General features: G+C 36.7%; 2 protein-coding genes across 5 annotated transcripts in view; one reads left to right on the plus strand and one right to left on the minus strand.

Moving 5' to 3' along the window:
• Window positions 1–9,094, plus strand: ybx1 (Y box binding protein 1). Of its 4 annotated transcripts, none has more exons than XM_084087400.1 (8): window positions 1–313; window positions 2,813–2,876; window positions 3,088–3,121; window positions 3,211–3,300; window positions 4,720–5,043; window positions 5,128–5,213; window positions 7,712–7,982; window positions 8,773–9,094. In XM_084087400.1, exons 1-7 carry the CDS (start codon window positions 208–210, stop codon window positions 7,950–7,952), a joined length of 945 nt encoding a protein of 314 aa, XP_083943526.1. In that variant the 5' UTR covers window positions 1–207; the 3' UTR covers window positions 7,953–7,982; window positions 8,773–9,094. The 4 variants fall into 4 exon arrangements, with proteins under 4 accessions (XP_083943526.1, XP_083943524.1, XP_083943525.1 ...); XM_084087398.1 differs by having other exon boundaries at window positions 9–313; window positions 5,128–5,225; XM_084087399.1 differs by having other exon boundaries at window positions 9–313; window positions 5,128–5,225; window positions 7,715–7,982.
• The window catches only part of arhgef16 (Rho guanine nucleotide exchange factor (GEF) 16), a 25,928-nt gene continuing 9,423 nt past the window's right edge, over window positions 8,240–24,744 (minus strand). The window contains exons 6-15 of the mRNA XM_084087397.1: window positions 22,151–22,311; window positions 16,612–16,764; window positions 16,360–16,489; window positions 14,870–14,944; window positions 14,308–14,400; window positions 12,558–12,712; window positions 10,650–10,799; window positions 10,226–10,293; window positions 9,970–10,071; window positions 8,240–9,373 (exon numbers count right to left, since the gene is read on the minus strand). Coding sequence (XP_083943523.1) covers window positions 9,234–9,373; window positions 9,970–10,071; window positions 10,226–10,293; window positions 10,650–10,799; window positions 12,558–12,712; window positions 14,308–14,400; window positions 14,870–14,944; window positions 16,360–16,489; window positions 16,612–16,764; window positions 22,151–22,311 — 1,227 coding nt within the window. The 3' untranslated portion in view covers window positions 8,240–9,233. The remainder of the gene's footprint in view (window positions 9,374–9,969; window positions 10,072–10,225; window positions 10,294–10,649; window positions 10,800–12,557; window positions 12,713–14,307; window positions 14,401–14,869; window positions 14,945–16,359; window positions 16,490–16,611; window positions 16,765–22,150; window positions 22,312–24,744) is intronic.

The raw sequence follows: 24,744 nt of genomic DNA on the forward strand, positions 1-24,744 counted from the left end.
AGGATTGAGGAATGGGTGGAGAGATGTGACAGAATATCGTCCGGCATCTTTACTCAGTCCGTCCAGTTCGATCGGCAACGGGAGCGGAGAAAGGAAAGCGGAGAGCCCGAAGGCAGCAGCCCCCACCACCGCCGGCCCAGGTTACCATCTAGCACCGGGAAAAAACACACTAGAGAGCCACGCCGGCTTTAACAACAAGAAAACAACATGAGCAGCGAGGCCGAAACACAGCAGCCGCCGCAGCCTGCCGCCGACGTGGAGAGCCCGTCCAGCCCGGCAGCCGCAGCTACCGCGGGGGATAAGAAGGTCATCGGTAAGCCTTAGCCCTTTACCCTACGGTTTTCGTTCCTTCAAAATAATATATTTTCTTTCATGCGTCGACGTTTCAAGTTTTTATACACTTTTACGTTAAAGGATTTTTCAGTTAGGGAAAGCGTGTGGCCTCATCGCGACTGTGTGGTGTCGTTATTCAGTCACAAACTTACTAGTAATGCTGTATACCCGTGGCTACCTGTCTTAGAGTTTTTGTTATGGAGTTGCCAGTCTATTTCATACATATTAGGATTTAAATATGTTAAACTTTAGACGTTAAACGGTCTCAGTAAGTTTAAACGTTCGCTCGCGCGCCGCGTTCCAACACATCCGCGTGTGAATTGATAACCGCCATGACGCGTGCTCGAGCCCGCGGCCTACTAAATTGAACAAGAGTCACAACGCGGTTCTCGCTTTATAGAACTACTATCGTGATGGAGCCACTATCATTATTATTTACTACACCAGAGACCCCCAATACGATAATTTTATTGTAAATTTACGTATGTTTACTAATAAAGGCTGCCCATGAAACCCTTGAGCTTGGCCTTGAGCGTGACATGATGACCCAGATCATTTTGAACCATTCGTATAAATCACATAACGTTACGAGTCCAATTGTCGCGGTCAGCCCGAGCCGCGTCGGATTTTAAACTTAATGGGTTAGTTTGAGGGTTGGATTCTTGGGTAAGCCAGGTTAAGCGCTCGCTCACTTTCCCTTTGTTCGTGCGTGTTGTGCGTTTGACGCGTCGTGCATACGTGTCCTCATCTCTATTAACACCATCAACGCCGTCCCCGGAAGATCCCATCATCCCACAGACGATTTATTGTATAGATTACAAAACGGTAGTAATATGGATAATGATAATCTATATAAATCTCACCACACCAGATATAAAATGTCCGCCATGGTGTTTGGATGATGGACGCTGCTTTTGTCTGATCTGCCGATACAAACCCAGAAACGTTTAACTTGAAACGCTAATCGCTTGTCAAATCTAGAACTAAACGTATAGAAGTGTCTTCTCGTAGTGCCTATCGTGTCCTGTAGTGAGGATGGAGGTTCAGGGCTGTTTGGCTTCAATCCGGCCACATGGCTGAGGCTAATGTGCTAACTGCAGTTAGCATCTCAACAGCATCACTTCCTACTTCAACAACACATTGGGCAAATGAATGTGCTTATTAATATACTGCAGTGTAAACTGAATCTATTGAACCAACACCTTTCACCCAAAGATCTATGGTCTTAAAGTCCATTTTAAAACAATTTCTTTGTGTTTTAACAGTTTCGTGAAAATTAGGCACATTTTCTGGATTTTTTTTTTTTTTTTACCGTGGAGTTTCTTTGTAATTCTTATCATCATCAGTGGTGATTCTTATTACTGTAATAAAGTGACTTTTTATGGTAATGGACTTTTCATGGTAAAAAAAATATATATATATATTTTTTTTATATATATATATTTATTTTTATTTTTATTTTTTCTTAATGCACATTGTTAATTTATGGTAATGGTAATTTGGATTGATTGTCAGGAAAATGTGAAACAAAACCAACAAGGTCATAACAGATTTAAAAAAAAATAATAATAATAATTATTCAATTTTCCATTTATAAGACTTCTAGAGCTAGTGGGTATCTCACAAACCTTTTTTCCAGTCTCGTGCAACATTTTTGGCCTCAGCAATTATTATTTTTTTTAAATTGAGTTTTCCATCTTTTAAATGCCACAGGCCCCCAGATATGAATATCCTTGTGCAAATGACTCCCATCCACAAATTTAAAAGGCATCCATTTATTTTAATGTATAAAGACACAATTTATACTGTGAAAAATCAATAATATAAATCGTTAGCCTCATAGCATAATTGTCTGTCTGTCTTTTTTTTTTTTTTTTTTTTTTTATATGACTTAGGCAATTATGCTATGAGGCTAATGAAATGTGTAAAACATATTTGGAACATACTTTTCTATTATGTTTCTATTGTTGCATTGCATTTTCTTTCTACTTAATATAGTACTGTACGGTTAGATGTTTATTTTAATTAATTTTATTACATTTTTACACCGTCTCCCTTGGGGTGCCCCGACCCCTGATTGAAAACCCCTGTTTTAAACCATTTGTAATGTCTTTATTTCTTTAAACTCTTGCCTGAAGCTTAATTTTCTTAATTCTGTAATTGGCATGTCAGTCATCATAACTTGAATAAGATGTTAATAATGTGAACTCTGAGGGTCAGAGCCTTTCATGGTGATGGAGGTTCTTCTGATAAGAGCAGCTGCTTTTGCATCACAATCTATTAAAAGCACGACAGTTGGAGGTTATAAATAGAGGACACAAAATGAACTCCACTCGCAAAGAGTTGCTTTTAAATGGCTTTGCTAGTTTAATGCATCTTTTTCTGTCAACAGTTGTAATTTGATTCTTGAAAATACTGTTTTTGACACATGTTGGATTTATCTAAACAATCTGTCTGTGGTTTTCTTTTCTCTTTGTAGCAACAAAAGTCCTGGGGACAGTAAAATGGTTCAATGTAAGGAACGGCTACGGTTTCATCAACAGGTAAATAACATTCAGCCTCTAAAGACTCTCTCTAATATAATATGTGGGTCAGGGAACATCCACAATCCTATTACAGCCTTTATGTGCTTATAAAGCTAGACCTGACTTGCACGCTATTATTTATTCAAATATTTAACTTGCTCTTCGACTCTGCATGCTTGTTTTCTCCATCTGTCCTCAATTATTAACATTTCACTCTGAACTTTCACAGGAATGACACAAAGGAAGATGTCTTTGTGCACCAGGTAATTATTTTTTCTCTGATTGTCACCATATTGACATACTTGGCTTTGGGGGAAGATGTGTTTTCTGATTGCTTTTGCTTTGTATCCAGACCGCCATTAAGAAGAACAATCCAAGGAAATATCTTCGTAGCGTTGGGGATGGAGAGACTGTGGAGTTTGACGTCGTAGAAGGGGAGAAGGTGAGCTTGAGTTTTCTTTGTTGATTTAGTTTCACCGAAATACTCAACTTTATAGTTCCTCGCATAACATTAGGGTTGGGAATTGAATCGATTCAGTTTAAAATGCTAACAAAACGTTTTTCATGAAATTCGTTAAAGGGATAGTTTTTGTTAACCCAAAAATTAAACTTCTGTCTTAATTACTCACTCTCATATGTCGTTCCAAACCTGTAAGACTTTCGTTCATCTTTGGAACGCAAATGAGGATCTTTTTGATGAAATCTGAGTGATTTCTGTTCCTCCATTGACAGTCCGCACAACTTCCACTTTGATGCTTAAAAAGGTTCATACAGAGATCGTAAAACTAATCCATATGTGGTTTAGTCCAAAATATTCTGAAGAGACACGATCACTTTATATGATGAACAGATTGAAGTTAGGCTTTTATTACATATAAACATTCATCAACTTGCACATCAGTTGTGGTAAATGGAAGTTGAGGACGGGAATTAAGGATTATTTTCGTTTTACGCAGCACGTTTGAGGTTCTCGCGCGTCAAGCAGGTTCAGATAAGCTTCTGGTAATGTTCGTTGATCAATGTGGATAAAAGCCTAAATTAAATCTGTTCATTGTATAAAGTGATGAGTCTCTAAAGGAAATTTGGACTAAACCGCTGAAACATGGATTGGTTTTGTGATCTCCATGAACTTTTTGTGGGAGTTGTGTGGACTGTCAGTGGAGCGACAGAAAGCTCTCAGATTTCATTAAAAAAAAAAAACGTAATTTTTTGGGTTTCAAGACGAATGAAAGTCTTACAGGTTTGATACAGCACGGGGGTGAATAATTAATGGTCACACACAGACACACACACACACACACACACACACACTATCAGTCAAGAGTTTCTTTGGATATCTTAAATGCATTTTGAATTAAAGCCTTAAATTAATTTGTTTTGGATACAGAAATTGAATTTCTTTAGAATATTAATTTGAATGCGTGTGAACTTAAGAAGCTGGTTGAAAGAATGTGGAGAGACTAGATTGGCAGTTTTGAAGAAAGTGACTGTTTTTAAATTACAACATTTGCTTGTCCACTACTTAATTCTAATACCTCCATTTATTTCACAGTTTGACTTTGTCTAAAATAACAATTAACTTAACAATTTTGACTGAATGTATAGTTGGGACATTAGGGTTACTTCCTCAAATGTGCTAGAAGAATTCTTAGTGGATCCAGAAAAAAAGGTTAAATTCTCTACTTTAAACTATATGAAGGAGATATTGATTAAATATCACATTTCTGCTCAGACTATAGTAGAGTAGCCCTTCCAGAGTGACTTACAGGAAATTCCTCCATTCTGCGGCCATTATCCAAACTAAATGTGCGTCTATTGAATTAGCAGACATTTGATATACATTTTGTCTTCATTCTATCAGGGTGCCGAGGCAGCCAATGTTACCGGCCCTGGTGGCGTCCCTGTGCAGGGTAGCAAGTATGCAGCTGACAGGAACCGATACAGGCGGTACCCACGCAGGAGGGGCCCCCCTCGTGACTACCAGGAGAACTATCAGAGCGATGGGGAGGGAGAGGTACGGGAGAAGAGAGAAGGGGAAGAAAATCCCCCTGAGGGTGAGATGGAGCAACAGCAGCGTAGACCCACCTACCCCGGCAGACGGCGCTACCCACCATACTTTGTGCGGAGACGTTACGGCAGACGTCCGCCCTATTCCAACACACCCCAGAGAGGGGACATGACAGAGGTAGGCTGACAAAGAAAAGTTATAATACTGCAAAATCAATATTGTTGCAAGCTGTTTGACTGAGATGCTGTTCTTGGCTTCTAGGGTGGGGAAATTGAAGAGAGCCAAGGTGGTCCAGACCCAGGCAACAAACCAATGAGGCAGAACTACTACAGAGGCTTCAGACCAAGGTTCAGACCCAGGTTTGCATGTTGTGTTTGCAGACGTGAGGCTGTAGCATGTGTGAGAAAAAAAAACAAAAAACAATTAACTAGCAATTGCGAGTTTATATTCCACAATTCTGAGAAAAAAATAATTGCGAGACTCGCCATTGCGAGGGGGGAGATAGAATTGTGACTTTATGACTCGTAATTCTGACTTTATAATTTGCAATTGCGAGTTTATAGTTCACAATTTGGAGAGAAGTCAGAATTGTGAGATTAAAAAGGTGCAGTTACCCTTGTTTATTCAGTGGCGGAAACAAGCTTCCATAAGGATGAAGTAAAAAATGACAGTTCTAATTAAATAGAATATTAGTGTTTATTATAAATGATTTATCCATGCAAATTTTTCAAATTTATTCCTTTTTCCCCTCATAATCTTTAATCGAAATGACCTCTCTGTGTTTATTGTTGTGATGGCTGGACAACCTGTCACATAATAAACCACAACGACTCAATCAATTCCTCATGGACAAAAGTCCCACTCAACAATATCTTTTTTTTTTTTTTTTTTTACTTGGTCAAGAAGCAGTTTCATTCATTGTGTAAATGCGTCACAATAGGGAAGACCCCCGTTTCATTCCGATTATAACTCTCCTAACTCAGAGTTCCTCAAATCCTCCCCTGGAGAGCCACTGCCCTGCAAAATTTACATCCAACTCTAATCAAAAACACCTGAGCAAGCTGATCAAGGTCTTCAGAGTTACCGGAAAACTACAGATAGGTGTTTGATCTGGGTTTAAACTAAACTCTGCAGGGCTGAATTTGAGGAAACCTGTCCTGAATACTGTAATTTGACTAGTTTTGCAAGTTTTGAGTCACAAGTATGAGTGACAAAAGTCTGATTTTTAAACCTCAGTAGCAAAAATGTAGTTGGCAAGTTTGGTATAGTTCTGTTAATGTCCAAACTGTCGGTTTTAAATAATTAATTTAAAAGCTTTATTCATCACTCACGTCTGCATGGCATTTTGCATATTAAAATGTTTTGGAAATGAAAAGCATTTTATGTAATTACGCTTGTATGTTTTCTATGTTGTTGATGTACTGTATAATAATGCTGAAAACGTGCCTTTCTGTTTGCATTTATTTATTTTTACTTCAAACCCTAGTGGAAATTAATGCTGCCTTCACATGAGTTTCCTAGTGTGAAATTGGACATGAACGCCCTCAAGTTGTATTTGCAACTGGAAAACTCTGAGACGTTTGAGTAGCGCGGCCCATAAACTTTAAACAGTGCAGGGGAGAATTATTGCTGCGACATTTTTTTTTTTTTTACAACCAATAGCTACATCACTATATCTCATCTTTATGTAGTGCATATTTACATATGACAAACCATTTGAAGCATATCGTATCTTTTACAAACTGAAAAATAAGTTTTTGACCTTAATTTCTAGAATCGTTAGCAAGCTATTTAGATTGTACTGTGAATGTTAGTATGGTTGTCAACGAATGGGACGCTACATTTGAATTAAAATTAATATGTCCAGTACATTTTGGCTTTAATAAGATTTCTTCAAGAAATAGGCAGGAATAAATCTCGTGTCATGATTCCAATTCTTTCCAACAACAAAGCACTTGAACAAGACAAGCCTGTAATCGCGACTTAAGAAGTGGAAAGTAGGACGTTTCCGATAACGTGAAGGCAGAATATGTTCTGGGGCCGTTGCGGTCTAAGACTAGTCTTACTAGTTAGTCATCTATGTATATTGTTTCTTTAATGAAAGAATTTTTGGGTTAACCATCCCTTTAATTACTCATCCTCATGTCATTTCAAAACTGTAAGACTTTTGTTCATCTTCAGAACACAAATTATCTTTTTTTTTTTAATGAAATCTGAGAGCTTTCTGTCCTCCCATAGACTGCTACGCAACTGATACTTTCAAAAAGTTAATGAAGAGATCGTAAAACTAACTTGAGACTTGATCACTTTATACTCTGAACAGATTTAATTTAGGCTTTTATTAACATATAAACATTGATACAAACCGAAGCTCAAACGAACCTCCTATGGAAGCTCAAACGTGCTGCGTAACACGAGAATGAACCGCATTTTTTTTTCATTTTTTTTTTCTTCCACATCAAGCGAACATGCTTAAACATGCTATAAAATCAAGTCTTGCAGGTTTGGAACAACATTAGGGTGAGTTATTAGCCAAATCATTTATTTTGGGGTGTACGATACCTTTAAAGACAGCTCATAACTTTTTCAAAGTCAGATACATAAAATCAGATGCATACGTTTATGCAACTGGCCCCTGGTCCCTTTTAATGGCTCATATTTGGCTCCATGTACCTCTGAGAACTTGACCCTGATTGATCCTCTACTGCAGCTTCTTTTGTGGCCATTTCTCTTATTTGAACCTTTAGGTTTGTTGGGTCTTTCAAGCTTCATGTGTAATTTAATGTGCATTAGATCCTCATGTACACCAAGTTCCCAGCATAACCAAAAATAAATAATTTTTTAGCAGGGGTCCCCCACGTCCCCGGCCCGTGCGGGAACCCCGGGAAGGGGAGGAGGACAAGGAGAACCAGAGCGAGAGTGGGCAGAGCCAGGAGCCCCGTCAGCGCCGCTACCGTCGCAACTTCAACTACCGCCGCAGACGGCCCCAGACAACCAAGCCTCAGGACGGCAAGGACAGCAAGGCAGCCGATGCATCAGCCGAAAAATCAGCCGCTCCCGAAGCCGAACAGGGCGGAGCAGATTAACCGGCTCGAACATCTAGACCATCCGGCCGGGTGGGTTAACTGCTTCAGATGAGAAGTTTGCATGTAAATTAACATGCTTGTTTATCAAGTGTGTTGTGATTTTTGACTGTAGCGCTCTTTCTTAGCGTGAACTATTCATGGTTCCATTCTGTAGTAGTTTTTTTTTTTTTTTTTTTTCTTTCAGTCTTTGGGCTGCTTTTTCTTTTTTGGTAAATAACATGAAACATGTCCAGACTACATAACTCCCACAATAAAAAAAAAACTAAATGCAGAAAAAAAAATTAACAAGAAAATAAAGCCTATTTGTTTGAGCATTAAGATTTCTCTTGCATTGCCATTATTTTCATGACAATTGAGCACATTTTCTCCCAGACTTTTTTTTTTTTTTTACATGTCATGGTAATGTTTTACTGGGTTTTGATGCTGATTACAAAATGTATAATTTTACAGGAAAAGTGCTTGATTGTCAGGAAAATGTCTATTGTAAAATAATAGCCTTCAATTTATGTATGTTCGTGTTAAGTGACTAGGATGTTTTCATGAGATTTCCATTTGATCAGATTCACATTGTTTCATTAGCATCAATTATATGTGGGAGAGGATGGGTGGGGGGTCTGCACATAATGGATGGTGTTTCAGCTTCAGTTTGCACTTTTCATTGATGGAAGGCTAGATGATGATAATGCAGTGGATTTGGTTTAGCAGACGGTCTGCTCTGTCCTGGCAAACACTCATGTGCTCATAGCAACTTCTAAAATCAATCAACCAGTAGCACAAGCATGCTAATCTATTTTTGTGTGTGTGTGTTTGCCTTTTGCAGTTTTGTCAAGAAACAACATCCAAGATCTGAGCAATAAGAAACGGATATGATCGTCTAAGCTTGCAAAAATGCATTTCGACCAGATTACCACCGATTGCCTGCAGACTCTATGCAGACCTGTTTTCTTTTCCATTCTTTTTATGTGACAGCTAAAAGTTTTGGGGAAACAGCAGATGTTTTTCTAAATCGGTCTTAAGTTTTTACACCAAATGGTTTTTAAAAGTAATTTGATATCTGGTCAGTTTGACATTTTTAAATAACTTTTTATGTATCCAAACATGAATTTTAACAAAGGCAAGCTGAAATAAAACCAGAAACAGTTCTTCTAGTGTGAGTGGTGTTTGTTGTCAACTAACAGTTCATGCTGACAGTGTTCTACATTACAAGCACTTTAGACAAGTGTTGAGTTTACAGAGATCCTAATGGTTTATGTATCAGAAGTACAGTATGTTCCAGTCCGCTCAGACGTCGGTCTCCTTGCGTAGTCGCGCCATACGCTGTATGTTGTTCTCCATCGCAGTGCGGTTCGTGATCTGAGTGGCACAGCTGGCAGGAAACCAGCCCCTCTCGCCATCTCTCATCCGCTCTCCATGACACCAACCTACAACACAGCCAATCACACTCATTCACTTAATTGTTCCATATGTACACGCAAACTCCCATCTAAAGGAACTCACAAATAAGAAAAAGCATTTAACACTGAGTCAGAGGATGTGAACAACTCGGAGTAGAGGCACAGTTGTCAACTCATATTTGTTATTCTGATGCAACTGCTGCATCTGAAATCGCATAGTAGGCGAAATAAATTGCATGACAAAAGAAGAATGGCCAAACTCACAGTACTTAAGAGTAGGCGGTGAGATTCTGAAGTGTGCATATGATAGACACTTTTATCCCATGAGGCCACTGGAGAGGATTTGTGAATGGCAGTGAAGCAAGGTAACTGATGCTGGTAGATCACATGATGATAACATTGCAAATGTAGTATGTCAAGAATACATTAGTACTGCACACATTTAAACTATATGGAATGTGTTTTTTTTTTTGGTTGTAAAGTAATTATTCAAAAAAAGTGCCTACTCGAGAGTATGCAATTTCAGACGCAGAGTTTGCGTGTGAAAGTAGGGTTTGAGGAGGAGGGTTAAATGGTGTGCCTGGTGTATGATTGAAATGATGACAGAAAGCCACCATGCTTACCATCCACTTCCTGTAAAACGATGACCACTTCTGCCTGCTGCAGGCTCAGCTCATCTGGTGCTTTTGGCATATAGGCTTTGGTAGCTTCATATTGAGGCAGATCTTGGAATCCCCAAACAAAATTAAGTGTCAAATATATAAGATGTTAACATGACTATCTTAACCAAAAAGTGGCTTCCAAACTGAATTAATGTGCACAAAAATCAAGTTGCAAGGCTTTTTTTAATGACAAATTACATTCAATGATCAGACTCACCATAATTTGCAATGCCGTTGCTTTGTTTGACATCACTGAGTCCTGTGACCCATCGAGCTCTGTCCAACCTACAAAACATTTCAGAGGAATAATCTGAATCAATCTGACACTAACAGTACAAGTATATAGGGCAAAAACAAAATATTATGATCTAATATTTAGACTATATAACTTTTTCACCAGGATTACTGTAAAGTACTCTTTTTCAGTATAATTACCTGGTTAATATGGTTTAAAAAAAAAAAATCATGCATATATAGCCTTACACACACATTCACTAAGTGATATTACATTAGTTCCATGTAAGGCTTGAGTCATATTTGATGCACAAATTTCTAGAGTCTTCAGATTATCACCATATTTAAAACTTTAACCCAAAAGTCGCATAAAAACAGGTGGATGGAAACAGCCATTGATAACTAACTTGCTTTCTGCAACGAATATCATCTGCTCACAACGGCCTTCGCTGTTGGGACTCATCATCAGCTTCAGATTGAGTTTGGAGTCTGTGATTTCCTCTTCCACCTCCACCTTCTCCACAGTGGCATAGTCCAACACCACATAACTCTCCTCACTAAATAAAAACGGAGTGTTACTGACATACCAGCACCACCTAACCCTAACAGCCCATAATATCACTGCAAATAAACTTTAAAGGGGTAGTTCACCTAAAAGTAAAAATTCTGTCATCATCTACTCTCCCTAATGTCAGTCCAAACCCATAACACTTCGGTTAATCTTCGAAACACAAATTCAGATATTTTTTAAATGAAACCTGAGAGGTTTCTGTCCCTCCATTGAAAGTGCAGGTAACCAAAACTTTGCAGCGTAAAATGAATCCATATGAATTGAACGGATTAATCAAAGTCTTGTGAAGAGATGTACAAAAGCTTTGTATGATCAGCAGATTTAATTTAGGCTTTTATTTACATATAAAAAAAAGCAAACATACATAGGCTATAGCACATCATCACATAAAGTAAATGAAATCTGTTCATCATCTAAAGCGATCTTATCTCTTCACAAGACTTGCTCGATTCACATGGATTCACTTTACGACTCCTTAGGACCTTTCAGGATCTTACAATTTTTGGTTACTTGGACTTTCAATGGAAGGACAGAAACCTTACAGATTTTGTTAATAATATATTAACTGATGTTTCAGAGATGAACCAAAGTCTTATGGGTTTGGAATGACATGAGGGCGAGTAAATGATGACAATTTTCTAAGCCAAGCAAGTTACTCGCGGGCGTACACGGTGCGAGTTCGGACCAGGTTCGGACACTCGGGAGGTCGTGAGATATTGCACACGTTGCGAGTCAGTTTAACTGATAATCGCGTCAAAGCAGCTGGTACACGGCACGACTGTCCTGCACGAATTTTATCCCGAGCCGGCAGCAATAATGTGAGCTTTCGCGCTAAACACGGAGACCGTCAATGTTGCATGCAGGCAAAGCTTCAGATATAATGACAGAAATGTGTGCGCAAATGATTTGTTGTAAAGCAGCTAGAGAACAGTAGCCATTCCTTTCAACATAAAAACTTGAGAGAGGTAGGTGTGTGTGTGTGTGTGTGTGTGTGTGTGAGTGTGAGAGAGAGACAGTGTATGCGCACGCTGTTTGGTTGCTGCCACTGAGGTATAGCCCCATCGACGTGGTTGTGTATGATTTAGCAATAGGGGACAGCTGGTAAAAATCGGGCCGACGACTCCCCGAATTTTTTAAACACGTTTAAAAATTATCGGGAGGTCGGGGAGGTGCTCATAACGTGCTCGGCTCGGCTCGTAATTCCTCTCACACGCTGCGAGCCGCGACCATGCGAGCATCACCGATTCCACTCGATTTCTCCCGAGTGAAAAAAATCATCTGCGAGCTCGTAAAAACAGCAAAAAATCGCACCGTGTACGCCAACTGAAAGTGGCAAGGATCGAGATGCTGGCTATGTTCTGTCTAAGTTTGGCAAATACTGATAGATAATATACGTTTACATTTTGAAATGACTAGATGAAAGTCTATTTTAATAAATAAATAGAGTAAAACTAATGCACATTTGTGCACATTTACTGCATTAATGTTGAGTGATTCAGCAGTCTGGTGTCAATTAACCGCGTTTGAATTCTGTGAACATCAATGTTATGAACAACTTCCTGTCGCCACAGACACAGAGTAAACATCTTGATGAACACAGCCCAAGCCACTGTAACTACTTCAGAAACACTCTAAAGTGGTTAGCACCAGAATTAATGACTGAAAAGAGTGCTGTGGTTTGACTGAGTGGACACTGAATAAAGTTGTCATTTGGTAAAGGACTGTACGGCATCACTGGTCTGACCTCTTTTTCTTTGTGACGATGAGCACATCATTGAAGAGGAACAGGTAGAAGCTCTTGTAGCCGAAAGCCTTCCTGAAAATGCTGAGATCATCAGTGTACGCAGCCAGCTCACCACTCTTTTTTAGCCAGCGAGATGACGACACTAACGGGAAAGGCTAAAAACATACATGAAGTGTAAGAGACACACTACAGGATTATTGAAATAGTATGACAAAGATTTTAAATTCAAAGTTTAGGTTCGAGAAATAATCCTTTCTTTCTTAAAACACATCCCTGAATTTACGAGTTTGTCTTTGCACTCCAATTTACTTGCTCCACTTCTTCCGATCTCACTCTTTTTTTTCCAACCCTTTACTTCCAAAAACCTGGGATGTAATGTTCACTTTTTTTGATCCAATCAATTCCAGATGCATAAAACCAATCAATTTTTTCCATGTTAAATTTATTTGGTAACACTTTACAATAAGGTTTGATAGTTAACATTAGTTAATGTATTAACAAACAAAAGCAAACAATCAACAGCTGTATTTTTATTAACTAGCATTAACAAAGATTAACTAATACAGTAACAAATGTTACCCATTGTTAGTTCATGTTAGTTAATACATTAACTAGTTATTGTATTAGTTAATTGTTAATGTAAGTTAATAAAAATGCAGATATTCATTGTTTGTTCAAGTTAGTTCACAGTGCATTAACTAATGTTAACAAATACAACTTTTCATTTTAATAATGTATTAGTAAATGTTGAAATGAACATTAACTAAGATTAATAAATGCTGTAGAATTATTGTTGATTCTTAGTGAATGTTAACTAAGGTACTTAACTAATGTTAACTAATGAACCTTATTATAGTGTTACCATTTATTCAGTCAGAAATAAGTCAAAGTGGTTGCAAAGGACCGGGTTTTATTTATTATTTATATGTAAAATATCTCAAAAGAATGAAGGACAAAGCCCAGAAACAAGAGCATTTGATCACTTCAGGTTCCATCGTCCTGAAGTCAATGGTTTTTTGAATGGGTTTTTGGTAAAATGCTTGAAATAAGGTCTGTGGTGAACACAAGCTCAAGATATATTCACGTTTTATTCTATGATATACAATACATCAGTTATACCCTCAGTTATCATAACATCAGTTATATATATATATATATATATATATATTAAAATGTACTAAATTAATAACTTAAGCTAGACTATGATGCTATTTTCTTCTAGAACTGTTGTACAGCCGAAACTAACTCTGTTGCATTATTCTGTTATCACTGTAAAGCTGCTTTGAAACAACCAGTATTGTAAAAAGCGCCAATATAAATAAAGGTGACTTGAATTTTTAGGGAAATGTTTTTAAACAAAGAATGAAAAGGTTGTCAGAAGTGATGGTGACGTGGAAGTCATGCGACCGTGGCGTAGTTCGTTTATACTAACCTACGTTTAACTTTTGACTTCTGACGATTGTATGTGCTTCAAAATTCATAAACTTTGTGTTTATTTGTGAAGATAATCAAGACAAAACGTGTAAGAATCATAAGATTTTGTTAGTCACAGACCTTATTTTCTGAAATAATCTAAAAAAGCCAATGGAAAAATCTTATTTGGTTTTTGTCGAGGGAAACAGGGTGATGCTCTACAAGAATACGTCATTACTGCAGAACCTTATATCTAAAACTAGGCCTCAACTTGGTCAGAAAAGTGAATTGCTTTCTTTAAATGTGTCCTTTATCAGCCACCTGGGCAAACATGTACCTTGATTTTGCCAAACTCCATCTGTTTCTGGATGGTGTACATCTGCTCCGTCCGCTCCATCCTCCGTGCTCCATCATTACAGTTCTTCACCAACTGACAGGAGTAAAGAGCGAAAACGTTTGAGAACTATGAAAAACTGCTTCAGTACAGTACAGTTAGTTATACTAAATCATTTCTGAGAAACACTCATGAACACTGTCATATTTTAGGCAACTGGAAGTGCAACAGTAACTGCCAACTTTATTATATAAGGGTGAATTCAGGTTGATTGGGGCACTTTTTGCCATTGAGATGACTGGGAAAAAGTGTCCCGATCAACCTGAATTCACCCCCATGAAAACATAAGTAATATAATAAGTAAGCTGTACTTGTGTAACTTGTGGCTTCAACAATACCATATATCAACTTGTTTTGGAACAACAAAACTTTCGGTTATTTATCTTGTGGACATGACTCTAAACCAACTTTTACTCTTGTTAAGTAGACGTCCAGACACCTAGTACATTTTGAAAAGGTGTAGTTTTTCACATCCCAAGCTGATGGATAGAGAGAAGCACCGTACCTTACTGATAGCTTTTAAAGCCCAACGGGCAGCATAGTATTCGGCTTTATCGTGTGGGGTTTTCTGACAGATGGTCTGTGTAGATATGGAAAGACAAACAAAATAGCACATAAGTTCAATACAAATTCTCATTTGAAAATGACAAGTACCCTAGGTTTGCTGCAGTGTGTTATGCTGCTTTCAAGATGAGTGCACATGAACACTAGCAGTTTATTACAGGCTTTTCCAACAAAATCATTCTCTGTGGCAGCACGTGAAGGATACAATACATAAAGCATTCAATTAGATTCCTCATTTACAAAACATTAGCAAAACAAATCATTCATAAAACCATGCTTTTGTAAATTAAGTTTGGAATAATTAAGATAAAATTGTTTTTTAATTGCTCACTAAAGCTACATGTATTTGATCAAAAAAACAGTACTATTTTGAAATATTATTACCATTTTTAAAAACTGTTTTTTTTTTTTTTCTATTTTAATGTTTTAAAATGTAATTTATTCCTTTGATGGAAATCATTCTAATGCGGATTTGGCGCTCTATTATACATTTTTATTGGTGCTCAATTTTTAAAAAGGTCTCAATTGGTGAAAACATTGTTTTTACTGTTTAATACTTTTGGGGAAACAGTGAAACTTTTTTTTTTAGGATTTTTTTATGAATAGAAAGTTCATGAGCTTTTGATTGGTAGTACAGCACAGTCCCTAAAAATATTAAGCAGCTGTTGATAAAAATTAATAATACTAACACTTTACAATAAGGTTCATTAGTTAACATTAGTTAACTACATTAGTTAGCATGAACTAATAATGAACTGCACAAATACAGCATTTATTAATCTTTGTTGATGTTCATTTCAACATGTATTAATACTTTATTAAAATCTTGTTAACATTAGTTAATGCACTGTTGAACTAACATGAACAAACAATGAACAGCTGTATTTTTATTAACTAACATTAACAAAGATGAACAAATACAGTAACAAATGTATTGCTCATTGTTAGTTCATGTTAGTTAATACATTAACTAATGTTAACTAATGAAGTGTTACCATAATAATAAATACATTTCAGAAAAAAAGCACATTAGAATGGTTTTTGAAGGACCATGTGACACTGAAGACTGGAGTGATGGCTGCGGAAAATTCAGCTTTGCCAACAGAGGGAAAAAATAACTTTTTAAAATATATTCAAGTGGGAATCGTATTTTTAAAAAAAAATGTAACAATATTTACAAATACAAATAACAACATGCTTGTTTTCTGTATTTCTTATCAAATAAATGCAGCCTTGGTGAGCATAAAATACTTCTTTCAAAAACATTTAAAATCTTATTTATATCTTTTGACCAGTCATGTATTCCATAAGACTAACTGCAATAATGCAATCTTTAGTTTATTTACTAGCCATAAACAACCTGCAAAGTGAAATTTTATTCCAATTTCCAATAACTCAAGCTGTTGGTAACAGGAGGAATGTGTCTCTTACGTCCAAAAGAAGTGGCAGACGGGTAACTCTCTGCATGGGTAAGATGAGGAAGGAGATCATGGGCAAACCTCCACACTCTTCACTGCCTTCAATCTGCTTCAAACTCTCTCGAAACGCAGTGTTGCTTGACCTAAAACACAAAAATACATCACAGGCCACAATGAATTCCACCTAAACACTATTTTCCAATCTATACCGCTTTGTTAGCATCTGTTGTTTATTTAATATTGCACTGCGTGTATTGGCACTTACAGTAGTTTCTGGAGCGTTCTCTGCTGGAAAGTCTCATTGGAACAATACACAATATACGGCTCAAAGTGGTGAGTCGCATGATTCTGCACTATATCACTGATGTCCTGAATCACAGGGTGTCTTTGGTGACGCTTTTCCAGATCTTCAAAAAACCTGAGAAACATTAGATATGGTGTAGAGAGTTTGGTAAAGATATGTGGGTCATTCTATGCAAAGTGTTGCAAACCACGTCTAAATAATACCATATTTAAAAATAAAAGTAAATAATTATTTCTATTTCTAAATATAATAAATATTTCCTAATTCTATTAGGTAATAGAAATAAATAAATAAAAATACTAGGATGTAAACCTGATTTGAGGGGATAACCAGCCTAACTCGAACCAAACCACCAGGGGGCGCAAAAGCAACTTGTAACTCTCTACTGCACACCCTCTGTGTGCCTTCTAAATAGAGGGGTTTTTCCTCCCTAAGTATGAGCTCCATATTTGTCCTATATCATACTATATAAGCCATGAAAGACTGATGCATCAACTTTAAAACATTTTTTTTTCTGTCTAAAGGTTAAATGACCCTTCAAATATACTGTCATGACCCCAAGCCTGTGTTCCTCTGGTCTTGTGTGGTCTTTTATGTTATTTCCTGTTCTGCACTGTGTTTTGTAGTCCTTTGTAGTTTTTATTTTATTTTTATTGTTGACTAGTTTTGTTGTTCATAAGAGTGTTTCTTATGCTCTCTGGTGTTGTCCTTTGTTGGATGTTTCATTGAGGTTCTCTTTTCTGCTCCCTGGTTTTCTTGTGTTTACTTTGGTTGTTAATGTTATTATTTTAATAAAGTTCCCCAGCACATGGATCCTGCCTTGACTCATCTCTGAAAGCACTCTGCGACAATACCATTCAAAAGTTTGTACACACCTTTTTATTCAACGTGTTTTTTTTTTGTTTTTTTTTACATTGTATATTAATACTGAAGACATTGAAATTATGACAAAATGGAATTATACAGTCCACAAAAATGTATATTCTGTTAAATAACCCAGAAACTATCCCAGTTCTCAACAGTTCCCAGAGGTGTTGAGTACTTTCCCTTCACTCTCCGGTCCAACTCATCCCAAACATCTCAAATGGATTTAGATCGGAGGTTGTGGAGGCCAGGTCATCTGATGCAGCACTCCATCACTCTCCTTGGACAAATAGCTCTTACATAACCTAGAGGGTGTGTTTGGGGGTCACTGTCCTGTTGGCACCTCCACACCATCACACCTCCTCCTCCATGCTTCACAGTGGGAGCCACACATTCAGGAACCATCCGTTCACCCTCTCTGCGTCTAACAAAAACTCATCAGACCAAAGGACAGTTTTCCACTGATTTAATGTCAATTCTTGGCCCAACAAGTCTCTTCTACTTGTTGTTCTTCCAAAGTAAGTAATGGTTTCTTTGCCAGAATTCGACCATGCAGGCCTGACTCCCTGTCTCCTCTGAACAGTGGATGTTGAAATATGCCACATGAACTCCGAGAAGCTTTTATGTGGGCTGTAATCTGAGGTGCTGTGAATAGGTGGTTTCTGAGGCTGGTAATTCTAATAAACTTATCCTCAGCAAAAGTAGTAGCTCTTGGTCTTCCTTTCCTGGGACGGTCCTCATGAGAGCCAGGTTCTTCATAGTGTTTGATAGTTTTTGGCGACTGCACTTGGGGATACATTTAAAGTTCATGAAATTTTTCGCATTGATTGACCTTAATTTCTTAAAGTAACAATGGACTGTCTTTTCTCTTTATTTAAATGAGTGTTTCTTGCCATAATATGGATTTGTAGTTGTAGTAGCACTTATAGAGCACATTAAGAAGGCAAGAAATGTCACAAATGAACTCTTGACAAGGCACACCTGTGAACTGAAAACCATTCCAGGTGACTACTTCGTAAATCTGATAAGAGAATGCCAAGCTGTCATCAAAGCTAAACAATAGTCTAACGTTACACTATCGCTTTGAATCTAAAACTGTCATGATCAAAGACTTCAGAAAATGTAAATAAATAAAGTATTTAAATAAAATGGAATTACTGACCACTTGGCTGATAAGTTTGTAAGATAATATATGGTTTGACTTGAACTGCAAGAACAAAGCTACATAATTCCATGCATGTTCTTTCATAGATTGTACATTAATACTGAAGACATCCAATGTTGATAATAATAATAAAAAATAAAAAAAACCACTGAAGGAGAAGGTGTGTCTAAACTTTTGACTGGGGTGTCACACAAGACCCACACTAACTTGATTGTTAAGAGACTAACTTAACCTTAACTGGCTCACCTTAACATGGTTTCATTTCGCATCAGTTACTTGCCTCTGTTTTCTATGGAAGCTTGTTTCCACCACAGAATAAAAATAAATAAAAAAAGGTAATTGCGACGTTTTATCTCACAATTCTGACTTTTTTTTCCTCACAATTGCGAGTCTTCAGTGTCACATAATTCTTCAGAAATCATTCTAATATGATGATTTGATGCTCAAGAAATATTTCTCATTATTATCAATGTTGAAAGTCTTTTTTTTCTCTTTTTTTCCACTTTTTTTCTCAGAATTGCATGTTTATATCTCTTAATTCTTACTTTATAACACGCAATTGCAAATTTATAATCACGAAATTCTGACTTTATATCTCGCAATACTGAGAAATAAAGTTGCAATTAAATGTTGTATTCTGTGGCGGAAAACAAGCTTAAATAATACAATACAAATGTAATACAAAGTTCAATTTTATTTAAGCTATATGTGAGATGCATATCAAACAGAACATTTTAAGTCTGTTCTTTATTAGCTCTAAGGGCAACTCCCAGACTGGAAGGAATCACTCCCACAGTCAAGCTAATTTAGTGTGCTTGTTTCATAAACAACACCAAACTGCATGACACAACATGTTTCAAAAGCTTTAGTATAGATTACAGCCACTTTACTTTAGCCTATAGAGCCACACCATTCAGTGCTTACAGCAGAACACATGCACAGCTTCCGGGGAAACGGGTATAAAGTTTCATTGTAAATGTGTGAAAGACCCTGTTTTGAGAAACATGAATCCAGGCAGCAGCAAGCTGCTTAACCAGTTCAACTAGCACGTCTGAACATGTCCAGCAGTGCATTTACTGCACTCAGGTCTGCTGGAAACTCCTGCATGATCCTGCATCCAGTTTTTTATTACTGGTTCAGCACCTTTCTGAGCCAGATCTAATACAGGTCATTAACCTCAGAAAGGTGCTGAACCAGTAATTCCACTATTAATGTTACACTATCGTTTTATATCTAAAGCTGTCATGCTCAAAGACTTTAGGGAAATTAAAATAAAAACAGATGTTTATGCCACCCTAAAATGAGAAGAAACAAACCATATGTGATATAAACCAGCACTCTCTAAGGACCAAATTACTAAAGTGTTAATAAATAACACTTTATTAGTAAATAAAATGGAATTATTGGCCACTTGGCTGATAACTTTGTAAGATAATATATGTTTTGACTTGAACTTCAAGAACAATTGTCTGACTGTCACTAATGAAAATGATCAAATCAGATTTAAGAAACTGAACCACACCATGATAGAAATCTCTCGACATGCATATTCTAAAAACCTTTGCTACTTTCTACAATCAGATGTTTATCTACAATGCTTCACAATAACAGGGGTGCAAACAGCGCGCTTTTCGGCGCCTCCCGCTTTTTTCACGTCAGTTTGGGTGACTTGTGTGAATCGTAGAGGTGGGCGGATCGATCCTAAAATATCGATACTTCGATACTGACGTGGTATCGAAAAGGATCGATCCTCACATAAAAATATCGATCCAAATGTCTGTTTTTTTTACCAGTAATTTTTATTAATTTAGCACGCAATTCAGTGCGTAAAATAAGCTTCTAAGTGGAAAAATAAGCGAATGTTAGTCACTTTTTCTCCTAGTCATCTGGATACAAGACGAAACCAATTTCTCCTAGTCATCTGGATACAAGACGAAACCAATCAATCACAGAGAGCGTTCGATGCTGGTGCTTCACTGAGCTCACAGGCACGTTTGGGAAACGAAGCCTTGCTTAGATGACAGAGAAACAATCGGGAGTTATTTTGCAATAAACAAAGCAAAAGTGTATATAACGGTTCAAAATGTTGAGGACAGTAAGATTTTTTTTAATGAAATTAATATTTTTATTCAACAAGGACCGATGCATTAAATTGATCAAAAGTGACAGTCAAGGGTTTTTCACTGTTAAAAAAATCTACTTCATATAAATGCTGTTCTTTCAACTTGGTTCATCAAATAATTCTGCATCATGGTTTCCACAAAAAAAAATGAAACTGTTTTCAACATTGATAATAAGAAATGTTTTCTGAGCTGTAAATCAGCATATTAAAATTAATTATCATCATAACTGGAGTAATGATGCCGAAAATTACGCTTTGATCAATTGAATAAATTACAGTTTAGTATGACATAGAAAACAGATAGCCTATGTTAAATTGTAATATTACAGTTTTTACTGTATTTTTGATCAAATAAATGCAGAAGAGAATTAAAAATCTTACAGACCCCAAACTTTTGAACAGTAGGCTAGTGTACAATAGTACTTTTACTATAATTAGGGTAGTTTTGTAAAAGTCACTGACTAATAATTACCGGCGAGTTGAGAGCACAAATCACAAAATATTTAGTAGTAAACGCAGTCAAAATAAAACGGATGCGTGTCATTACCGGTATTAGATACGTGCATTCGTCTTAAAGGGACAGCACCCAATATACCTGCAGCTGTTTGTGTCACCAAAGTTAATCAAACAACAAAAGAGAAAGAGAAAAATCACGTTTTGTCAAAAGATAAACTGTATTAATACTTAATACAGTTAATTTACCTGAAAAACATAAAGCACTGCTTTATTTCTCGTGTATTTGTGTTTTATTGTATTTATATTTGTATTTTGTTTATTAGTTTCTATGCAGATGCACTAGGCCTACCCTACACAATTACCCCAATCATCCTAGAATTATTAATTCTTTACAAAAAGAGCTATTCAAATCATCAGGTGAAATTGTTTTCAGGAAGTAGCAGTAAAGCAAGAAGAAGAAGTGCAAGATAGTTTTTCTAAATTTCATTTGACTCTATGTGCCTATAGGGGTGGGTTGGGGATGGTGGCGATGTAGTATCTGGATATTTGCCGCGGGACGAGGGCTTCGATTACCTCTCTCTTTTTTGACCATACATGTGTTTGCACCCCTGCAATAAGACATCATGCAGCAAGAGAATGACCTGCTATATATATATATATATATATATATATATATATATATATATATATATATATATATATATATATATATATATATATATATATATATATATATATATATATATATATATATATATATATATATATATATATATATATATATGTATATACACATATACACATATACACATATACATATATACACATACACATACACATATATACACATACACATACACATATACACACACACACATACATATATATCATACCGTTTGCTGACTTCCTGGATGACCGATATGTTGGAGAACAGGTGATGGTGTTCCGTTGCTGTCATGGTCTTTTTCAAATCTGCGCTGTCCTTAAAATGACGCACCAGGATGCTTAAACTGTGCTGGTAGGAAAATTCTGATGTGATGATTTCAAAGATGGCCTGCACAAATACAGAGACACAATATGAATTGTTTAATACACAGGTATTACAAAATACTGAATAGGTTGTATAACTTATGTTGATTTTTTCCCCTCAAATACCAGGAACAAGATGCCAGGAACCAATACACTGATATGATGTAGAAACATCAAGAACTTTTCTAGTCTCCAAAGAACCATATAACAACTCAAGAACCCAAAAAAGCTAAGAAACGTTCATGATAAAAAAAGAGGATTCTATGAAGAAACTAAGGTAAACGCAAGTTGTTGTTTAATAAAAGAAGAAGAAAAGGCCAGAAACCAAAAACCAAATATGCCTACTTCCATACTATTATAGTATGCACAAAAAAAAAAAAAAAAAAAAACACAGTAAGAGTCATAGGTTTGAATTCATAGAATTCGAAAAACAGTAGGCAAAAAGTACCCGGATGACCTATTACTGAAGCCACTGGATAGGATTTGTGAATGGCAGTGAAGCGACACAACTGATGCTGGTAGGTCACGTGATAGTGATGACATGGGGGATGTAGTACGTCCAAATTTCATTCATACTACCCAGATTATTTTTTTGTAATGGTTTCAAACCAAATGTAGAAACAACTAAGTAAGCAGTATGCGATTTTTTAGGTGAAGAAACTTATCCTAAAGAAACTCTGTGACAATAAGAACTCCAAAGAATCATACACAGATGATTTTGGCAGCCTCCATTGAATTTCAAATATCTCTTTAAAGACAGAAAGGAAGAAAACAATCCCCACTTGTCTATGGTTGTCCAAGAGTTAAGAATGTGCTAATGTGCACATGAAGTTAGTTATTTAAACAATGAATATTTGGCACGTAACGTGTTCCACCCCAGTTGTGGTGTGAACTTGAATGCATCTCAGGTCATGTGGGTTAAGGAGAAGTGTGCTTTTATAAGTGCCAGACCAATGATCTCCACCCACTGGATAACGAAATCACACATTTATTGAAGGATGACCTGAACCATATGTTGAGACAATATCATATGCAGTACTAAGAACTAAGAGATCTGCCGTGTTTCTTTTACTCTCCTGAAGAGACTTATTTTATTCACTAAAACATGTTTTATAAGAGAAGTTGAAAGTTCATGGGCTAAAAGCTTTAGGAATGAATGGCTTTTCCATGAAAATACACAAGACAGCCTCATTGAAGGCAGCAGGTGGAACAAAGGAGCAGGTAAGAGTCAGGTGTCTGGGTGTGTCTGTGTGGAGTGCACAAAGTGAACTTTAGTATTTACACAGCCGTGCGAGTACACTCATATACAACAGCCATCTGATGATGACTATATGAAAGGACTTAATTTACTAGTGCTCGTCATATTGGGCCAAAATATATTTGGATACACTGATAACTTGTCATTTTATTAGACTGGTCTTTCTCAATCATGTTTCCTGAGGACTCCAAACAGTGCATCTTTTGGATTTAACACACCTGAACCGATGATTGGCTCATTGGTGGAGCTCTTAATGAACTGAACTGGGTGTGTCAAATGGAAACATCCAAATTGTGCTACATCCAACTTTGCAAAAACCTATATTCAGTCTCCCAAAACTACATGGAAACATGTTTTATGCTCTGATAAAACAGATTGATATTTTTGAATATTGTAAAAGGTATGTTTGGAGCAAAAACAACAGCACATCAGCAAAACACCACCATACCCACGGTGATGCATGGTGCTGGCAGCATAATGCTCTGGGGCTGCTTTTCTTAAAGGATTAGCTCACTTCAGAATTAAAATTTCCTGATAATTTACTCACCCCCACGTCATCCAAGATATTCATGTCTTTCTTTCTTCAGTCGAAAATAAATTAAGGTTTTTGAGGAAAACATTCCAGGATTTTTCTTCATATAGTGGACTTCAACGTTATCATCGGGTTGAAGGTCCAAATTGTAGATTCAATGCAGCTTCAAAGAGCTCTACAAGATCCCAGTCGAAGAATAAGGGTCTTATCTAGCAAAACGAAAATAAATAAATAAATAAATATATTTTTTCCTTCAAATTTATATTTTTATATATATATATATATATATATATATATATATATATATATATATACACAAATACTCATCTTGCATGTCCACGACTTCACGCATTATGTAATCATGTTGGAAAGCTCAGGCGGTAACCTGACATTTTGACATAGTCTTTGCACATTCGCTTTGTAAACACTAGGTCAGTATTTCCCCCTACGTCACGCTTGACCTTTCAATGCATAATGCGTGGCGCATTGCAGAGCTAGAGCAAGACGAGCATTTGTGGTTAAAAAGTATATAAATGTTTGTTTGTTTTTTTAAATGGCCGATTGTTTCGCTTGATAAGACCCTTTTTCCTCAGCTGGGATCATGTAGAGCCTTTGAAGCTGCATTGAAACTGCAATTTGGACCTTCAACCTGTTGTACCCCATTGAAG

The sequence above is a fragment of the Abramis brama genome (genome assembly GCF_963993115.1).
Source record: "Abramis brama genome assembly, chromosome: 16".
In the NCBI taxonomy this organism is placed as follows: domain Eukaryota; kingdom Metazoa; phylum Chordata; class Actinopteri; order Cypriniformes; family Leuciscidae; genus Abramis; species Abramis brama.